The sequence below is a fragment of the Alexandromys fortis genome, unplaced genomic scaffold (genome assembly GCF_014885135.2).
Source record: "Alexandromys fortis isolate MF-2015 unplaced genomic scaffold, M_Fortis_MF-2015_v1.1 scaffold_32, whole genome shotgun sequence".
NCBI lineage: Eukaryota > Metazoa > Chordata > Mammalia > Rodentia > Cricetidae > Alexandromys > Alexandromys fortis.
Genome location: NW_026067938.1, coordinates 11,914,838 through 11,936,393, shown reverse-complemented (window position 1 = coordinate 11,936,393; position 21,556 = coordinate 11,914,838). Strand labels below are relative to the sequence as shown.

General features: G+C 43.4%; 1 protein-coding gene across 2 annotated transcripts in view; it reads left to right on the top strand.

Annotated features, from left to right (window-relative positions):
- The first annotated feature begins 584 nt into the window (after positions 1-584).
- The window catches only part of Zdhhc2 (zinc finger DHHC-type palmitoyltransferase 2), a 51,775-nt gene continuing 30,803 nt past the window's right edge, over positions 585-21,556 (top strand). The window contains exons 1-2 of one of the 2 annotated variants that reach the window (XM_050147336.1): positions 585-679; positions 20,599-20,625. In XM_050147336.1, the coding sequence (XP_050003293.1) occupies positions 20,604-20,625 (22 nt within the window). In that variant the 5' untranslated portion in view covers positions 585-679; positions 20,599-20,603. Of the gene's footprint in view, positions 680-1,134; positions 1,461-20,598; positions 20,626-21,556 lie in introns of those variants that run through there. The other variant, XM_050147335.1, reaches the window with a different exon arrangement.

Genomic DNA, 21,556 nt, shown 5'->3' with positions numbered 1-21,556 from the left:
TATGAAGTAATTGTATTCAATGTGGTTGTGTGGTATAAACAGAATATTCACTAATGTTATCTGGTACCTCTTACACAAACTAGTCATGTATAGAATTGGGACCATCTCGGAAATATATATCTTTTTTCCATTCGCTAACAATGAACTGTGGGATATTTGTTTGAACATCTAATAGGATCCTTTCCAGTGGTTTTGGTAACCACTTTAAAATCTCCTCTACGCTAAATTTAGAACTGCCACCGTAAAACAATACATTGTCGGGCAGGATGGGATGAGAAAGAGTGCAGAGAAGGAGTCACCTACTCTTGAGAGGGGTAGCGGTAAACTTACTCTTACAGTCACTAAATAATTTAACCCCAAAACAGAGAATCTTCTCCCAGCAAAGAACCATCATGCCTAACTCTAATCAGTACATTCACAATGCAAAATGCTCACTGCTCACTCCTGACTCACTTTCTGGCTCCTTTCTGCCAGAAGGCAGCACTGGCAACTCCCTTTGGTGGTGTTCTGAGCACCTAGGTAGGCGACCTTATGCCCAAACACCATTATTTCGCTGGTCTGTTCTGGAAACCGGCCGCCCTTTGGCCTCTCTCTGCCAGTTTACCCGCACCGACAAGTTGTAGTGAGGACGCCTGGGCTTTGAGGATTTAGTGGCTCAAGTCCTTCCTGGGCCTGGCAGGTAAGGAGTGGGATTGAAGCTAGCCGGAGTCCCGGGGCTGCTCTTTCCCCACCTCCCACGCGCGCCTCTGCACAACCGTCCCCTCTGATCCGGGTCTGCGCCCTGGGAGTGGCTTGCGGCTGGGGAGGGTGACCCAAAGCGAGTGTCGCTTCTCTTAGCAATCCCACTCTATCCACGGCCAAGCGCGGGAGCTGGAGGGCCAAGGTGGGCACCGGGTCGCCACCTCGAGGGCGCCTACGGTGGCCCGCGGCGAGGGAGCAAGAGTGGCCGAGCGTCCGGGGCACCGCGGGAGTCCGAGCCCAGAGCCCCCCCGCACCAGCCTGAGGGCTCAGCCCGCCGCGCAGTGGGAGGTGGCGAGGCGGGGACCGGGCGGGGACCAGGCGGGGGCGGAGCGGAGCTTCCCGCCTCCTTGTCGCCTTCATCCTCCCCCTCGGAGCCGCCGCCTCGGCCGGGCTGAGCAGCGGGAGTCCGAGGCGCCCGCTCGCAGCCGCGGGATGGGGAGCTAGCGCCACGGCGGCCGCAGTGGCCGCAGCGCAGCCGGCCGCCGCCCCCGGGCCTGTCCCGCCGGGTGATCCGGGAGCCCCAAGCCCGGCCCCGAGCCAGGCCCGCGGGCGGCGGCGGCGGAGGAGCTGGGCAGGTGTGTGCGGCTGGAAGATGGCGCCCTCGGGCCCGGGCGGTGTGCGGCTGCGGTGCCGGCGGGTGCTCTACTGGATCCCGGTGGTTTTCATCAGCCTGCTGCTGGGCTGGTCCTACTACGCCTACGCTATCCAGCTGTGCATAGGTGAGTGGGTGGCCGCGTCCCGAGCCCCAGCACACAGCCCCCCGCCGTCCCGGGACTGCTGCCCCACTCCGCGATTGCTTCCTCTTTGAGCATCCTCCAGGCTCCCGGGTACCCTGGGCGCTGCCCACTACCAGCATGTCTGCGGTGTCCGTCCCCCGAGTCCCTCCACACATACACAGCGGAGGTCAGCCAGCTCCTCAAAACCTCTTTTCACTCTGTTACTGCCCTGGCCTCCTCTGGCAGCTTTTGGGTTATCAGGTCACCTCCACCCCAGGACGCACGGCCCTAGGCACCCCTGCTGTCTTTCGCTCACCACCGTCACCCCAGCCACACCCCCTCGATGGGCAGGACAGGGAACTCAGTGGTCTCCGCTTGTCTGCAGCCTCAGCGAAGAGCTGAGGCCAGGGAAACTGCTCTGGAGGCCAGAGGGTTGGTAGCTGGGCCAAGAATCAGAGCTGCGCCAGACCCACGCGGGGAAATGTTGGCCTTAGGCTCAGGTGGCAAAGCCAGAATCTTTTCTGATGGCCGCAGCTCTACTTTAAAAAAAAAAAAATCGTGACATTCATTGCTCACTAGCGTTGTAACTGCCTTTTTGCTTTGAGGGTTGATAATTAGTTTCTAAGGGAAAAAAAAAGGCGGAAGGGGTGAGCTGCTAGAAAGTATTTTTTCGAAGACGTAGGAGAACTACAGTACTGTAATTTAGATGCTGGAGTAACAGACAGTGGAGCGGAGAACCCATCATCTGAGGTTCTTACGGAGAGCCAAGTGGCCCCTTTCCAAGATAAGGCTTCTGAATTGGTGGGTGGGGCAGTCTCAACGCTGAAGATTTTTTTTAGGTTGAGTATGCATAAGCAGGGAATACAGTTATGATGCCTAATGTAAACTTTCTGCCTTCGGAGGTTTAGTAAAAGCCTGGTGTATGTTATCAGCAAGACATGGTCCAACAGGGGATGACTTTTCTGCCAGTGTCTTGTGAATGTTTTGTCTGCTGTTTACCCCACTGAACTTACCGTACGTTTGCTCTAACCCAGTACCAGCCTGGAGTGGAACCAGAAGGAGTAATTAGGGCCCTGTTGAACAGCTGCAAAGCTCCACGCCTGAAATGCCAAACCTGGTCTGAAGCCATCTTATCTCCCAATGTTGGTCCTATGAGAAATAGTGTCAAAATGACACACCAGAATGATTTTGACGTAATTTTCAAGATAACTGAGACTATCTTCCCATTTCATATCGTCTTTAAATTTGCTGTTATTACTCTCTTGGCTGGGTTCAGAAACAACCTTTTAAGCCCAAATTGAGTGAATTTGTGATGATTTTTTTTAAAAAATTGGTAAATATGACACAATGCATATAAAATGTAATATTTAATCATGTAGAATGCATAGGATGGATGTTAAAGATATTATAGTTTCTGTATTAACAGTTAATCTGTAAATCGTTTGTTTATTGATATTCAGTGTGTATGATACATAGCTATTGGGAAACTTTGTTGTATTTTATTCCTCCACTTCTGAGCAAGAGTTAACAGTGTCATTTGTAGCAAAAGAAGAATGCCCTAGAAGGCCTTCACTGTCAGAACAGCCCGGTTGTTGGTTATTATCACATTAAGCTAAGAAGCTTAGCCTGCCAAAAAGGCTCATTCATGTCCATGAAGAGGATGCGTTTGTAGGCACAGTGTTTCTTCCAGCACAGATACCAGATGCTCCGTAGGTAGTTTTATTTTATAGAGTAAGACGGTTGATCCGTGATGGTCAAGGAACCTATTATATATGAACCGTGTTGTTGGTGTGTGTGTGTGTGTGTGTGTGTGTGTGTGTGTGTGTGTGTGAGTTCGCCCACCCATTCTGGTGGGTATGGAAGCCAGAAATCAATATTTCCTCAATTAGCCTCCAATTTCCCTTTTGAGACAGGGTTTCCCACTGAAACTGTAGCTCACCTTTCCCACTAGACTGGCAGGTTAGCAAGCCCCCAGGCTCGACCTGTCTCCCCCTTCCAGAACTGGGCTTGCAGGCATGCACCCATCCAGCTTTTCTGTGGGTTTGAGGGGGTCTGAACTTGGGAGCTTTGGCTTGAACTGCAAGCACTTCACCCACTGAGACAGCTCCCCAGCCCCTCGGCCATCTTTTTATTTTTTTTCATAATTTCAAGATATGGTATCTATCTGTGAAATCTGTGTCACCCCTTTTGTAAGTGACAATTTGACTGAGAAGGACAATTTCCTAGGTGTCAATGGCCTCTTATTGATATTTACCCGATAAAGCGTCCCACCTCTCCTTGTCGCTGCCCACCTGTGGTGACCTAAATGCTTCCCATGGACTAACACAAAGAAATATATGGTGCAGAAGTATACCCCCCAAGGTGCTAGAGAATAGTTCTAAATATTTCGATTGTTGCAAAAACAAAGGACAGGGATGTTGTAAAAAGTCTAGATCCTAAATGCCAGAAGGCAAAATTCAAGATGAAGGTGAGTTTTACTTTGGAGACCATGGCAGTTGGTCTCCAAAAGCCTCGCATTGCCTAACCGTGGTTGGCTGAGAAGTTGAGGTTAACTGTAGGCACAGGGAGAGATGGCGACCAATGTGGCCGATGCGCCCAGCCAGCTATTACTGCTTTTCACAAAGAAAAATGAGAGTGCCGGCCCCCACCCGACTCTCACATTAATCACAAGTCTTCCTGCCCTGCCCTCTGGGGGATTTTTATTCCCCTCTTGGAAATTGTTATTTACAGTCATTTTCCTCAAATGTCTCCTATGAATATTGGCCAGGGTTGGGACTAAAGGATGGGGTCAGGGACTGAAAAGTGAAGTAGCAAACAGGCAGAATTAAGCAAGCGGGGTGATTTACCCTGGTCCTCCTTCCACATCTGCTGTCAGCCCGTGATGACCCTGAATATAAAGTACTCTATGCCCTTTGCTGAATGAACGGCCATTTAGGAGTAGTGCTTATCCTGGTATCCTTGGAAACTGGCGATAATGATTCTCATTGCAGTTACTTTCTATATTTAACAGTGGGCATGGATGGGGCTCTCTAGGCACTTCCTCAGTGAGCATAATTTTTTGCTTGGTGTTTGTATTTTACAAAAATAACTCATTGCTTTTGGAATGTGTGTATATCAGAAATAAATGGGATAGAGGTATTGTGTAAGTGTCAAGTATTTCGGGTAAAAATGTTTCAATTCTGCCAATAAAAGGTCAATAGGGCTTTTACACAGGTGATCATCTAGAATATGTTTATATGGCTTGCTAGTTAATAAAACCCTTTCATCATATTCCGACCCCCCCCCCCATGCTTTCCTTTCTCTCACTTTCCTTCTCTGCTTCTCTCTTCCTCCTGCCCTTAACCCCATCCCTGGTTTCTGTTTTGTCTTATCCATCCTCAATCCACTCAAATATTAACCATCTTGTTTTCGATATGCTAATACACATTCCAAGGGTTAAGAAGTGTAAGGGATTGTACTGAGGATGCAGAACTAGAGGAGTAAGCATGTCTGCAGCCTTGGATTTGGTTTGAGGATATGCTGGACCCAGTGTGAGTTTTACAGAATCACCATGACAATTAGTATGGAAACATTGCTTGTTGGAGGAGGCAATTAAACTCTTTCCTCTCGAGTGCTAACATTTCAAATGGATTTGCTGTGTTTAAACCTTTTGTCTTGTTATAATTCCAAATTTACTAAAAGCTCCTAAAATGATTATAAGAGATGAGCACATACCTTTGCTAAATAAATCAGTTTGGTCTCTTGTTTGTCTTGAACATGTCGCTGCCATGGTTTCGCTCTAGGCAAGTGACACTGTTAGCAATAGGCCGGGCCTGGGCCAGGTTTTGTCTGGTTTGGGGGGGGCTTTTGAATGAATTGAAAGCCCACACAGATCGCAAAGGCGTGAGCAAATTTTATTCCAAGTGGAGTGTTCTGCAAGACAGCAAGCAGGCAGTATGAATGGAGATGCTGAAGGACCATGGTTCTTTCCTGGGCTCTTTTCTATGAAGTAGAATGAAAGGAGGCTCTGGTTACAAAGGGAGCAATTTGCATGGTTCTCTATTTCGATTAATTGATTAGGTTAAATAATCATTTTTTTCTACTGCACATGACTGTCCCATCATGCAACTGACTAAGTTGTATTTCTGCCCCTTTTATGCATAGGCAGAAAATGATTAACAGGATGTATTCTCTAAAGAGAACATAGTCTTGCTTTATTATTTATATTTACCCAAAACCAGTTCTGCCTGAATTGGTCCTTCCAATCTTCTACTGGGTCAAAACGGGAGGGTGATTGAACAGAGTCTGTCTAAATTGGAGGATTCTTAAGAGGAAGAAAAACTTACTCCATTTTGGGAGTGCACTATGCATGCAACTTGATGTTGCATATACACTGCTAAGTTTCACACCGACAAGCTTGAGGTTCTCACACTGTCCCAGGACAAATGGGGTCCCAGGTTTCTATACTACTTCCTGTGTCTTCCTGGCTATCTACCAATTAGTGTTAGATTTTATTTAAGTTGTTTCAGACAGTCAAGGCAGTCCCCAAATCTTAGAGGTAGTGTAGACCAACCCTGTCCTCATTGTACAGGGTGAATTGAATGCTGCAGATCCTAAAAGTTCTCTGGCCTTCCTGAAGTTCCCAGTGGAAGTGTCACCTGTAGATTTTACCAATCAGATCCGGTGTCCCAATCTCTCCCTTCCCACCAAACTGCTCACCAAACGCCTTATCTCTTTGCAGTTGCCTACCAAGTCTGGAACATTCATGCTACTGTTTTATGAGTTACCAAAATTCTAGGAGTCACCCTCGGCACAAGGCTTTCAGAGTCTTATAAAAAAAAAATGCTTTGTCTTTCCAAGCCGCGTGTTCTCTGTGGCAATTTCGCAGCTCGGCTATTGTAGTGACAAAATAGTCACAGACAATGCTTGAATGGTTAGGTATGTTCTGATAAAACCTTATTAGAAAAGCACAATCGGAAGGCCAGATGCCTGACCTTTCGAGTATGTTAGACGCTAGACCATTAGAATGTTCTGGGGCTGAGGGAGTCACTCAGCTGGTAAAGTATTTGCTGTGCATGCATGGAGACATGAGTTTGACCCCCCCACACCCATGTAAAAATCTGGATGTGGTAGCACAGTGGTAATCCCAGTGCTGGGGAAGTAGAGACAGGTGGTTCTCAGGAGGTGGCTGGCTAGCCTGCCTAGCCTAATTGGTGAACTCTAGGCCCACAAAAGAGACCCTGCCTCAAAAACAAAGTAAAGAGCTAGGGAGGAGTGACTTCTGAATTTATTCTTTGGGCTCCATATACTAGCACACACACACACACACACACACACACACACACACACACACACACACCCTTCAGCAATGATTGCAACCTTTTTTATTTCATAGCATTAATGAAGATGTTTAAGAATTTGAAGACGCCAAGGATGGTGGTACATAGCTATCATCCCGTCACTAAAGAGACAGAGACAGGAGGGCTGTGGGTTTGAGGCCAGCCTGGGATAGCCAGTTAACTCTCTAAACAAATAAGTAAATGAATAAAACCAATGAATGCAAAATTGACTGATATATAGGAATCAGTTTAAGAATATGCTGCCTTGCTTTCTGTTCCTTTAGAAACAAGCAAATATCCTCAATGATAAACTGTCTCAGCCCTCATTTTAGATTCTGTAAGTTCTGGTCTTTCATGAACCCAGGACCACTCCAGTCTCAAGGAGAGAGACAGTGTGGGCTCAGAATGACCTTCCAAAATGAAAATAGTTTGAGCCATGCAAAAAAAAATTTAAATTTATCCTTGTCGTTGATAAACTTTCACTTTATAAACCATTTAGGGCACCACGTTGTCTGTCTTTTAAGATCAGAGAGACAGTTTAGTGATACAGTTGCTACTCTCCTGAAGTGTGAGAATAGTTTAGAATGGCGTAGAGGACACATCTGTGGGAAACTGAGACGTAGGAGGCGTTTGATGCCGCTGTACTTTAAAAAATTCTTTGTGTTAAAACAATGCAAGGAGTTCTTTCTTGATTTTGTTAAATATTTTGAAAGTTAAAATCTTAACAAGTCTTAATCCAAAAGTTTAAAATAGCGTTCAGATTCTGGATCGGCGCCACCATCTTAAGTTTACTCGAGATGGTTCTAGGCAGAGTAAGAAAGAGAAAGAAAACTACTGGCTTCGTCCTTGCCTCCATCAATGCCTCCGAGTACTTCCGATGGGCAGGATAATGGGGTTAATCTTTCGCTAGAAATAGCACAAATAGGACAGTTGACATTCGTAACATTCAGAGGGGACCTGTAAGTGTTAAGTGAATCTAACACTTAACTAATCTATCTGTGGTTTTTATTTGACTTCCTGTTGTCTGATACAAGGACATCCAGCTAAAAAAAAAAAAGGCAAATAAGCGTGAGACGATGCTCCAGCCATCAGAACTCAACTTTAATTAAGGTGTAGAACGGTTTGCTTCTATACTCTCCTTGGGAGATTCTCATCCATATCCTAACATTTTCACATTTCGCAAGTGTTTCCGATTGCCGGTTCCCTAAATGAAGGTTATCCTCTCTGGGGAAAGTTTGCATATGCATATATGCATGCATGTGTGCATGCATGCATGTGTGTGCATGTCCGCACACACCACATGAGCATGAAAAGATTAGTGCAGAGTCATCACTGTCCAAAGCTGAGGGAGTTTCAGCCACTGAACCCTGGTTACCCGTCAAGTGCTTTCCTCCTCAGAGGTGATTTGCAGAACTTAATGGAGATATTTTCTAAAAGCCAAGATGTGGGATACTCAGAGAGTCCTCTTTAACTTGAGGAAGGGTGCTGCCTTTCTCTTGCCAGTCCCACAGCCAGGTGTTAGGGCGACGGAAATGGAACGCTGCACTGCCGGGAGGTTGTGAATGGATCATTGAGCCCGCATGAAAGGACAGCCAATAAAGGAGATGAGAAGCTGAATGGAGAGCTCATCAGTCATAATGCCTCCTCATTAGGACGCTGCCTACATCTGCATCTCTCACAGCCAGATTAGGCCCAGATGTTTTTGCTCCTGCTGTGCTCTGCGTGATGGTTCTAGCTTCCTTGTTGCTAACAACAGGCATGGACCACGGTTTACGCCAACCTCGTTTTGTCTGTGAAACTGAGCAGGGAGTTTAATGAATGTCGTTCATTGAACCTACAGAAAGACTGAAGAAGAATGCATCTTAGCAAATTCACAGAAGTCGAGAGAAGGTGGCCGAAGCAGAGTTAACAGTATGCCAGAGGAATGTTCTTCAGAAGGAGTCCTTGCCTTGGCAGCCAGCTCTCACACACTGGAGATGCCACTGTGCCCAGGACACACTTACAGTGAAGATGGTCTCGACATTAAAGGCCTAAGCACAAATACCAACAGCTGAGATTTGTGTTCCATAGTGGGGAGGGCCCAGGAAACATGGGCATTTTGATTTCCTCATTGTTTTGTTTTGTTTTTTTTGAGATAAGGTTTCTCTGTGTAACAGTCCTGGCTGTCCTGGAGCTCACTAGGTAGACCAGACTGACCTCGAACTCACTGAGATCTGCCTGCCTCTGCCTCCCTCCCAAGTGTTAGGATTAAAGGCATGAACCACCAACATTTAGTGGTGGGCATTTGATTTTTTTTCTTTTACTTTTTTGCTGAAAAGTGGCACCACTAAGACACCAACAAATTTTAAAAGCAGATAAATATATATGGTATGTGTTAGGATGAGTTCTCAAAGAAATGTTTGTTATTGGTTTTTGTTTTATTTTTTATTTTATGGAAATCTTGCGATTTTTCTTCTCTGAAGGATAGATTGAGGGCTGGGGATGTGCTTAATGGTTATTGAGTATTTGCCTAGCTTGTGCAAAGCCGAATTCAGTCCCCTCAACCCCACCCACACACAGAGACAGAGCGATAGAGAGACAGAGAGAGACACACACACAGATAGAGAACTGTAAGTTACATTTTATAATTCTACTAATTTCATGTGTTTTGATGGTTGTATCACTTCTCCCAGCCTTCTGCTCTTTAGAAAGTGGTGAGCACAGGGGTCTCCCGAGATTGCAGCACAAGGTCCATGGTGACTGTAGAAATAACTGTCTTCCACATCACACCCCACTGCTTTAATTTCTTAGGAGCCACATGAGAACGGCAAACCAGCTACGATTCTTGACAATTCCCCTTTCAGAATTACAACCACATTTCTGACAGTTATGTGCGCTTAATCTTGACTTTTCATCTAATGGTAACTCTTAAATTGAATTTAAAGTACTAGTTCTTATAAGCGTGACAAAAATCCAGGTTCAATTTTAACTGATTACTTGAAACTTTTCACACACATATACAATACGCCTTGATCCCATTTTCATCTAATGGCAACTCTTAAATTGAATTTAAAGTACTAGTTCTTATAAGCGTGACAAAAATCCAGGTTCAATTTTAACTGATTACTTGAAACTTTTCACACACATATACAATACGCCTTGATCCCATACATCCCCACCCTGTCTCCCACTTCAGCCCCCAGCCAGAAGTCTCCTCATCACATCTCCCTTCCAACGTCCATTTTTGCCTGAGAGACACTCTCGAGCAAGAATCAACACGGGCTGCACTTGTCATCCCTTCTCCACGCACTCGAAGGGAGTTCGTTTTAGATATTCTGCTGATTACACTTAAGGATGCAAACCAAGTGTCTGTGGACGTGGCTGGGCTGTGCTCCTTGCTCATGCTTCTCCCTGGTGTCCTGAGATGCTCCGTGTTCCTTGCTCATGTCCTGAGATGCTTTTCCATGTGGACTGTACAATTGATGACCTGTTAATGGCCACTATGTCCTTCTTTCTAGTGTTACCAAGAGAAGCAGGATGCCCTCAGGAAGTCTGTCAATAAAAGAACCCTAACCCACAAGCAAAAGCCCCTTGGTACAAGCCTTTTAAAACAAAACGTTGAAGCATAAAATGGCTTTGAATCGGTTTTAAGTCTCCCAGATCATATCTGAATGAGGTCCAAGAAACTTTTATCTTTTTTGTGATTCAGGGAACCTTAGAAAATGAACATGTTCTCTGTTTTATTCTGCTGTGTGCAGCTAAAATTACATTTTTGTTTCTTGTGCACTTTGTAAACAAGAAAAAAAAGTGGGTTTTCATTGCATTTGCCGTGTGTTTGGGGAATGACATGACTTAAAACCCAGACTATAGACGAGGAGTTTAGCTTTGTGGCAGTGCGTGTGCTTAGCATGTCTGAGTCCTGGGGTTTTCCCCAACACTAAAACAAATGAAAATGTTCAGACTGGATTATGTCCCCAACCCCCTGGACTATGTCCCTAATTCCTTCCGGAAACCCATGGGTTATCTCAGTCTCCAAGACGTGGGTAGCCTCATCTGCAGAGGGGCTTTTCACAGGGTTTTCAGAGCTGGTATGCCAATGCCGTCTGTAAAGGACATAGAATTCAAGTCTGCAGTACTCAAGTGGGAGAGGCAGCCTGCTGAAAACAGTTGGCTGAGCTGTAATGAGAGAGGCCTGATATCAGTAATAGAGGAGGGAAAAAAAAAAACAATTTCACTTATGAGTCTCCAACTGATAGTCACAAGCTTGCTCTGAATTACAGGGCTAATGTGTGATCCGCTTTATCACTAAGTGGCAACCCCCTGTGACAGGCATTAGGAAGAGAGGCTGTCAGGGATTTATGTACTTAACCCTGACTGCTAATTATCCAGGCCTTCTCCCCAGAGGCCAGGGAACAGGAAACGATGAAGGGCAGAGACCAGAGGGACTTAATAACGCTTTCATTATCACACGTTCTTCATGAAATACAATTAGTTTCAGAAATAAGTACATTTTCAAAACTAAGAAACACAGAACTGTATGTTAGTCAGGGGAGGGAAAATGGTATCGACCCCACTACAGGTTCTCAGAAATTTATCCATTAATAAGCAACTTCAAAATCCAAGGACTGAATGCATTTCAAGCATCCATAAATTTTGAACGGTTTTAATATGTCCATTCAGAAAACACCTATTGATTGGTCTTTGTCTGACTTAGGGTCTATTGCTGTTGTAAAACATGATGACCAAACACAGCTCGGAGAGGAAAAGCTTTATTCCAACTGTGAATTCCCAGGAACTGTCCATTCCTGGTGGAAGTGAAGGGAGGGAGCTGGAGGCAGGAAAGGAAGCAGAGGGCACAGAGGAGTGCTGCTTGCTGGCTTACTTCACCGGCTTTCTCAGCCACTACCTGCACAGGGATGGGGCCACCCACAGAGATCTTGGCCATCAATCTTTAATCAAGACCATACCTCCTCAAATTGCATAAGGCCGATCTAATAAAGGCATTTTCCTCTTCCTAGATATGTCAGGCTCATGTTAACCTGACAAACACTGAGCTCCCACTTCAGTTGGGGAGAAGACAGCAATAAATGATTATGGAATCTGTTAGAGACTCATAGTGTCATGACAAAAAGTGAAAAGGAGGGCAAGGAGGATTGGATGCTGGGCATATCAGCATAGGCATATCTGCCTGTAATCCCAGCACCTGGGATTACAGTCACAAAGATTGAAAGTTCAAGGCCAGGCTAGGCAATTTAGCTAGAGCTAAACAACAGCAACAACACACCCACAGTACCCCACCCAAAATACTTAAACAACCACACAAACCAAGAATATCGAGAGCGAGAGGAGGAAAAGCATTTCAAATGAGATGGAAGGGCAAGAGAGAGACTAATGCCAGAAGATATGCTTGTCAGGCAGAGGGAAAGATCTGACAATGTTTCAAAGCAGGGTTGTTTGATTCTTAATATCTGCAAATGAGATACAAAGGATCTTCATGGCAGTGGCCAGTCCCTCCTGCACGTGCATAGTGGTGGTCCCCAATCCTGTGAGAAAAGCTAACACACAGTAATGCTTAGTCTATTTGCCTTCTGGAATGAATAAATTCATGGTGGGTACCCTCTGAGTTTGTTTAATTGAGCCTAGTGAGGAAGTAGACATTTAAAGCATAAAGCATAGAGTCCTTCATGAGACGATTAGCTTTTTATTATTCGACTATTCGTGTTCATAAACAAACTCACACTATTATTTATTCACATATATTTATACACATATATTTTTAGGGTAGCAAATAGATAATCTTTTCCTTCTGCACTTTGAATATAATTATGTATGATAAAGAATTGGGTGAATCAGTTGTAGATGTGATTTGAGAATTCAAAGGACAGTACAATATAATGTCTCGAAAAACCAAAAAAAAAACCCAATATAATAATAGCATCAAGTATAATAATAACTACAATTCAGATAGGGTAAATTATTTGAGCCTATATACCTATAAAAAGTAATCACTAAAAAAAAAATAAACTGAAATGGTTTTGCAGGAAGCACTCTGGCTGAGCCAACATTGACCAGACACCCCCACGTTCATTCTGTAGTTCACAGACAACTACATCGTCCCTTAAAAGTACTGAAATGGTTACTTGATTTAGATTTTGAGAATGACTTTTAAAAATATGTTGCAATTCCTCCCTCTCCTTGCCCCAACCCTTTGTAAGAATGTGCTGAACATAATTTGTTTCCTATTGACTGGAAAAGGTCATGGGGGCGGGGAGAGAGGAGCCGCTTTGCCTGGGCATTGTTTTGGTTCTCAGACCCTGAGAACTGGGCAGACTCATGAATGAGCCTCTTCACCAGTAGAGATGCCTGGCTGTGTTTCTCTGTTTATCACTCTGGGATTACTTCCCAGGGTAAGAGAGAAAACTGCAGTTAACATTAAATATGAACTTACTTTGTGGTTGCAAATAGACTCTGGAATAGGCGGGTTTTGTTTTTACTGTGGTTAAGTATAGAGAACATAAAAGTCCACTGTATCAACCATTTATGTTCTCTAAGTGTACAGTTAGTGTTTCTAAGTGTACAGTTCAGTGGTATTCAGTACATTCGAATTTTTGTACCCATCTCTAGAATAAATTCCCAAGTTGAATTTCTGCATCTATTAAACAATAATAGCCCCACCCTTCCCAGTCACCATTCAATCTGACCGTTCTAGGTGCTTCTTCTGAGGGGAAACACATGCTATTTGACCTTCTGTTCCTGGCTTACTTCATCAGTGTGATGTCTTCAAAGCTCGTTCATATTGGAGCATGTGGCAGAATTTCATTTTTAAAGACTGGATAATACGCCATGATGTGTAATTACCCCATTCTGTTTGTTAGTAGGCTAGGTTGTTTCCGCCTGTTTTAGCTATTATGAGTAATGCTGCCTTCAACAATACGTACAAACACCTATTTGGATCCTTGGTTTAAGTTCCTTTGGGCTACCTAGGAATAGAATTCCTGAATAATATGGTCACTCTCTGCTGCTTTTTTGAGGGTCACTGTATGGTTTTCCAAAGAAAGTAATTTTAGTGGAAAATTATGTCAGAGGTGCTTATAATAGTTGTCCAAGTGTAAACGTCTCTAGGGTGTCCATGAAAGGTGTCAGCATTTTCTTCTCTTGCCGCTTCATGGTTCAGCAGCAAGTTCTTGGGTGGGGAATTGTGAATAGACCACCTCAACTACGAGGAAGCCTTCATGACTGGGTGTGGGCCCTCACGAGAATGCTGGTCACCAGGCTTGGGGCAGAAAACTTAATGGCTGCCGGCTCACCGTGACAGTGGGTGAACATGAGTTAGTGGAGAAAAGTGGGCATCAGTGTGCTTTGAATTAATACTGTGGACATCAATTATGACCTAGTCCAAGGACTGAACAGAATTCATGAATGAACGACAAACTTTCTATAGTGCTTGCAGATGGAAGACCTGGGAATGGTTCTAGAAACCCAAAGTGAAGATCTATCCCAGCATGAAAAGTGAGGCGAGCTCTCTCACAGTGAGCAGCTGAAGAAATTCAGTTCCCATATTGCTGACTGCAATGAAATGAAGCAATTTCATAGCTTCCCATTTATATTAAGGAATCTATTCAGTTCATCGTCTGCGAGTTGCCTGGATGATGCAAGAGCCGCTCTGGCTTCGAGTCAATGTTCGTTGTTTACAGCAGTCCCTGCCAGGTAGTTTGTGCTATGCTGTGGGAAATGATTCGTAGGGGAATGGGTCTATCTGCTATAATTAAGAAGGGACAGACATTGTGTAGTGAAAGCTGGAACAAAAGAAAGATCATAGAATGCAAGCTGCCCCCCCCCACACACACAAGAAGGATGTGTAAGGACTTTGTGACCATGTGACGGGGGTTTCCAAAGGCAATCGCTATTCCTAGTGATCCCAAACTGAACATCAAGCTAGACCTCAACCCGATTCCCTTGACATTCTGCAGAAGCTGTGTCTCGGTGACCAGTGAGCCAGCACTATACCTGTGGCAGTTCTGAGGGTGCCATGGTTGGCTCACACGTTACTGTATCTCTTCAAGTGCAGCCTTGTAAAATCTGTTCCTGTGAGAACCGTGAACACAGCAGTTAGTATTCTAGCCTTGCATAGTTCCTTTCTCTGGGGTGCTGTGAAGTGCCACCTCGAGCCAAATAGCTTTTACGGACCTAGAAATATTGATGTAATTTTAAAGTAGGTTGTGTGCTTTCTTCGGGCATAAGATAAATGCTCCACTTTTATTATAGTTTTAGGGAGTTGTGTGTTTCTTTAGAGAAGCATTGTTTGAGCCTCTTAATGTATGAAATGCTGATGTTTGGTAGTGAGAAAGAAAAATAATATCTCTGAGCCGGGTGGTGGTGGCGCACGCCTTTAATCCCAGCACTCAGGAGGCAGAGGCAGGAAGATCTCTGTGAGTTCGAGGCCAGCCTGGTCTACAAGAGCTAGTTCCAGGACAGGAACCAAAAGCTACGGAGAAACCCTGTCTCGAAAAATCAAAAATAATAATAATAATACCTCTGTCTTCTGTGATAATTGTCACCATACCGTGTAATGAAAAATTGATGTGATAACATTAAGAAAATATATGACAAAAATTGTTTCTACCTGTTTATATATATTTGAAACGTGATAAAATAATTAAAATACAAGTAGCTTGTTAGCAACATAAGTGTGTGGTGGTTTAAATGAGAATGGACTGCATAGGCTCATACATTTAACTACTTGGTGGAACTGTTTAAGGAGGATTAGGGGGTGTGGCCTTGTTGGAGAGGTGTGGCCTTGTTGAAGGGGTGTGGCCTTGTTGGAGGGGGTGTGGCTTTGTTGGAGGAGGTGCATCACTGGAGGCTTTAAGGTTTCAAAAGCCCAGAGCCATTCCCAATTGGTCTCCCTGCCTTGTGTATGTGTATCAGGATCTAAGCTCTCAGCTCCTGCTCAGTCCCATGCCTGATGGCCTGCTGCCATGCTCCCCACCGTGTTGGTCACAGACCCTCTGAAACTGTAACCCCCCATAAACTCTTTTTTCTATGAGTTGCCTGGATCATGGTATTTTCTGACAGCAAGAGAAAAGTAGCCAAGGTAAACATGGGTAAGAAGATGATGAGAAGTTCCACTGGGCAACGCCAGCAGCATGGTCATTAGAACTAGGTTCTAATGAAGGAAACGTCCTAGGCTATAGATTCCTCCTGACCTTCCCTTGGACGGTGGACAGCTCACCACATGGGAACCAGTGAGACCTGGCAAGAGTCCAGCATCCACCACAGTCCATGGTTCAAAGAAATTTCTCATGGTCTTTCTGGTTTTTGGCTAAAGAAAAGCATTTGAAACTGAGAAGGAAGAGGGTTGGAACTGAAAAGGTTCCATGATTGTTTGAACTTGAAGTTGAGCTGTAGCCACATGTAGAAAATGGAGGGCCCCACCGAGGTATGCAGGATGAATAAGTTGCAGTCTCACCAAAGTCTGCACAGCTTGCTGACAGTGGGAATCTTGTTTTTGTATATATTACATTATTTACTCAGAGAGAGATAGAGAGAGAGGGAGGAAATTTGAAAGCAGAGTGTAACAGAGGGAAGACATTGTGAAGACATAGAGAGATGGTGGCCATTGTAACCCAAAGAGAGAGGCTTTCGTGGCCACCAACCTTGTCCACATGTTACTTTTGATTTTCTTGCCTCCTTTGCTTAAGGAACCCATTATTTGCTACTTTGTGAGGGCATCTCTGATAAAGGCATGGACTGTGATTGTTGCAGATGAGGAAAGAAGGGCTAGGGTAAGAAATATGGAACTGCTCACCAGGCTGGACATGTTGGCACCGTCCTGTGACTTCAGCTACTCTGGGAAATGAGTGAGAGGGCGGACACAGCGGGGCGGCACAGCGGGACAGCACAGTGGGACATTCTCAGAAAAGCCCACCCTATCCCAGCTTAGCTTGTTCTGTATCGTTGCCCAAGGTAGAGTGTGATGTGATACATTTTCTTTTCAATTTCACCTAATTCTGGGGGGATGGTTTGGATAATTGCTAAAAATCAGTTTTCTTGTAAAACACTAAACAAACAAGCAAACAAAAAATGACATTATAATGACAGCTAGAGACAGGAAGGAAGCCTAAGTAGTGGGGTAATCAGAAACTAGACCTGGACCCCAAACTCCTAGCCTTGCAGTCCGATGGGGTCTAAGGTGCCATGGAGCGCTTGGTTTCGCTCTCGGTACACAGGAAGAGTTTAGTAACTATGGTGATAATGTGTTGTTCCCTCTCTGTTTCTCTTTCTGCATCCCATTCATGCCAATAAAGGGCTGTGATTCCTGTAACACAATTAGCCAGGGGAGGGTTTTAAGTCCTGGAGGCATAACAGAGGAGTGGAAGTCTCTAGAGAAAGACAGATCATTGCAGGACATGGACCAGGAAGAAATTGTACTTATTTCAGACAAAATTAGACAAATGTACTTTGAATGTAGCCCACAGTGGTGCTATTGCGTATGTCTTGATTGTTCCCCAGAAGTATAAATAGAAAACGTTTTAATGTAATAATAGAAGTACTGTTATCCTTCCACCCCAAACAAATTATATTTGTCTTATATGAGGAGAATGTAGGTATAATTGTCTTTGTTTCACATTAAAAACAAAATGAGTTTGTGTTCATTAAGTTAAAGTGTTAGATCCAAAATAAACCTTCTCACTTTCAGGAAGCATCCTCACAAGTATCATGCTAAGTGCCCCATCAAGACTAAAGTGTGGTTTTGTCTCATTACCTGTGTTAAGGATCAGTACCATTTTGTCATTATTGGTTTAATTGTGTAAGTATCTGTAAGCCAATGCCCTTGTCTGGCCTCCACAGTTCTGCATACATATACACACACGCGTGTAAATACACACTTGCACACACACACACACATGCATACACACACACAAGAAAAAGTAAACTAAAAACTTCAATGAATTAAATAGTTGTATTGAGCATATTTATAATACATCTTCCAGAGGTAACTATTTGGTTTTAATATGGCTTTTGAGTTTTAATGCAATAGTATTTAATTATATTATTAATGTCACAAAGCACAGCCCAGCTGTGTACTGTGTCCTTAACTTCTATGGCATCTCTCCAGGCATACTGCTTAAGTCTTATGTTGCTATAAGTAACCAAATTATACTCCATTACCACTCATATTTTCAAAAATTAATTTATATTTCTCATATATTTTAGTTACCTAATACATATTATTAGAAAAGTATCCAAAGTCAAGGAGCAGCTTTTCTTAAGTAGCTATTAAAATTAGCTATGGTTGAAAATAATATATTTTGCATATCGTTACACAGTGAGAAAAGACATTTTAAAATCTGATAGCTCTGACATTAAATCAAAATTTTCAAAATGAGGCACTAATGTAATAATTGAGAAAATACGCTGGAAAAGGCATTCATTTCTTTCATAAAAATAAATCAGTGTGTTCCTGATATGTGTGAATAAGCTTTGTCTCTAAGTTGAGTACTGGTGTTTAACCAGTGGTGTAAGTTATGTCCCTAGGTTGAGTATGGTGTTTAACCAGTGGTGTGAGTTATGTCCCTAGTTTAGGTATTGGTGTTTAACCAGTGGTGTGAGTTTGTTATGTCCCTAGTTTGGGTACTGGTGTTTAATCAGTGGTGTTTTACCTTTGAAGCTGGTTATTCACAACTTTACTTGTAACATAAGGAAAACACATATGAGATTACTTCTAGGAGCGTACTAGAGGGTCTCAATAAACAAATGATAAATAGGCCATTGACCATAAGAAAGTCACAATTCACTAAGAATAGATAAAGGAAATCCATGCTTATACTTTTAAAACAATACTAATCCTCACCTATAATAAGGGAAACCAATACTAGAACACATTTTTGCTTTGTTTCCTCGTTTTTGGTGCTAGAGATTGAACGAGGACCTGTATACGCTAGTCACCTGCTCTATGTAGCAGTGAGCTGCCTCTAAGACAAGGTTTCACTAGGCTGCCCAGACTAGCCTCGAACTGTCTAGCCTCCTGCCTCAGCCTCCTTTCTGCCGAGAGACCCAGTTTTAAGACAATAGTCTTTTCTTTGACCTTTGATGTTGATTAAATTTAAAAAGATTCATGGCTGTAAGAAATTTGATAGCTTTATAATATTAATGTAATTAAAACGGTCTTTGGGGGCTGTTACATCTCATTGTATAAATGTTAGCAAATCTGCTCTAAGTGTGGCTCTACATATAACTTGTTTGATTATAAAAGAGTATTTGTAGATTTTGAAGTATACTTTTTGTGAAGTACAAGTCATGGATGGCAAAAAATAGCTTTTAAAAAGATATAACTAGAACTTTGTCTGTGAAGCTAACAAATAATGTAATTAGTGATATTAGATTATCCATTTATTAGACTGCTGTTCCAGGACGGAGAGATTATCGGCTCACACAGCTGTGTTTATTTTGCTCAATATCTCTTTGTTTTACCATTTCCCGATCTGAGCACAGCAGTCACGTGTTAGCAAGTAGAACTCTTTATGGCCCCAGTACCTCTGGACCGGTCATTAAGGTCACTCAGAGGTAGACTCACATGTGGATCCAAATTGCTTTTGTGTGGCCTTGGTTTAGTTCCAAAAGAGAACAGGAAAGGGTTACAATCAGTTTGGAGTCCTTGGGAAGGAGGGCAGGGAAGTAGGGGCCTAGGGAAAATGCCTGGCTTCCTGTGCTGATCAGACACAAAGACCAATCTGGCCTTGAATCTTTCCCTTGCTGTCAGATAAACTCCTCAGGGAGTCTGAGAAGAGCAACAGCTGACTAGCCTCTCATCTGTAAACAAAAAGGCAGGTTCGAGAACCTAGGAAGTTTGTTTCCATGCATGTGTGCATGAATGTACATGGGGTATGTGCATGAAATTTTAAATTCTTAGAGCCATTCAGTAATGTGGCAGACTGTTCCCTAAAGCTGTGGGCTCTGCGGCTCTAAAAATACTTGGGAAAGTGGTGGGTCAGATCAGATACCCCTAAAACTCTGTCAAGTGATCCCAAGACTGCAGCATGTCTTAAGGCAGTGACTTTTCACTCTGGAGTAAGGAAAACTGGGTGGGGAAAAAAAAAGATAAAGAAAATATACATCCTTCTCTTGCTGCAATTGAGAAATACCCGAACTCCAAAAGACATTATTACTAACATAGCAAAATCACATGGATAGCAAAATAGATTCAACCAGGGGTAAAGAGATCGTGTGGATTACTGGATGCTGGTTCCTGTTCCGGCCTGTTTCCGATTGTCAATGGCTTGTCCTAACCCAGCTGCTGTCAGAGGAAGCCCCTGAGGGCTAGTGGTTCTCCAAGCCTTGCCTGGGCCCCTCAATGTTGCACAGGGAGCAATGAGAGCCAGGAGCATGAGGATCCCTGCTGTTAGAATGTGGAACATATGGGCTCTCCATTCACAGACATTTGGTTCTTTGCGGAGAATTGACTAGATGGTGGCTCAGTCATAAATACCAATAAATATCTCAGGAAACGTAATGGGCCTAGAGAACATGATTTTTGATCTGAACTTTATAGTTGAAGGTCAATAAGCCAATCTACGGAGGCCCACAAGGACCACACTTGAGGAGCACAGCCTTGCTACTTGAGGCTCACCGCGGAAGCATGGCTGACTGTGGCTGCCAGTCCCTCCTCTCTACCCTCCGTCCGCAGCGCTCACCTCTACATAAAGCTGAACAAATATTTAAAGAATGTTGGTTTGAAGGGAAGCCAAGTTATCAGTCCATTTTAATGTCTTTTTTTGTCTTCAGGGCCTTCGGTTTACATGAACTCACATAACCTATGACCTTTTTTTTTTTTCTATTTCTAGTGTCCATGGAGAACATTGGTGAACAAGGTAAAATATTATGATGGTTGCAGAGATAATATCTTAAGAATAGTTTAAAAAACAAATTGTATCCATTATATTTGGTTGGGCTTAAAAATTATTCCTTGACAACATGGTAATATAATAGAGTTAATGGCATATCATTTTTTTAATTTCCCAAACTAAATTCTCTCACAAATACTGTGTAATGACCATAACTGTTTCGAAGATCCTTAATGCTCCAAGATCCAAGGATATGAACGACCTCCTGTCCCAGTTTGAACTACTTCATAACTAAGCTATCTACCTGCAGAGCATATGAAATCTTGCCTCTGGTTGGGTTATGCTGATTTAAGTTCCATATTAGATAATCCAAATTGTAAATGAATCTACAGGTATAAATATCATAATTCTTTAGGAAAAACTGAAAATTTCTAGTGAAAATTTAAAACATAATACATGTCATATTCTGCTTATTTATTTAGTTTTTGTTGGCAGTAGAGACCTGGTGCCATCTAGAAAAGAAGTCTACCATTGCTATGCAGCCCCAGCCCTCAGACATGTCTATATTCTCATTTGGCACATTTTTCTGCAATTGTTTACTTCAGAACTACGCTAATGTATTATTCAGATGGAATTGTTTTCAGTAGGATGAAATTATGACTTTAAATTTGTGTAGTACTTCAAGCCTTTAAAAGAACATACAAAGTGTGTTTATATTATCAAACAAATAGACTCAGGATGCTTTTCCTAACAGTTGTCCTGTGTACTAAATCAAGCATTAGAACCCCCACAGGCAGAAATCACTTCCTCCAGATGGTCCCTGTTTACATGTTGTTGTTATAACCAGGAGAGCCACCAGTGTCAACCAGAGCTAAGCAAACGGGCAAGCAGCTTCTCAGATAGGAACTGCTTTCTCTGCCTCTCAGTAAGCAAAGTTCATGAAGCCTGGAAGTCTGAA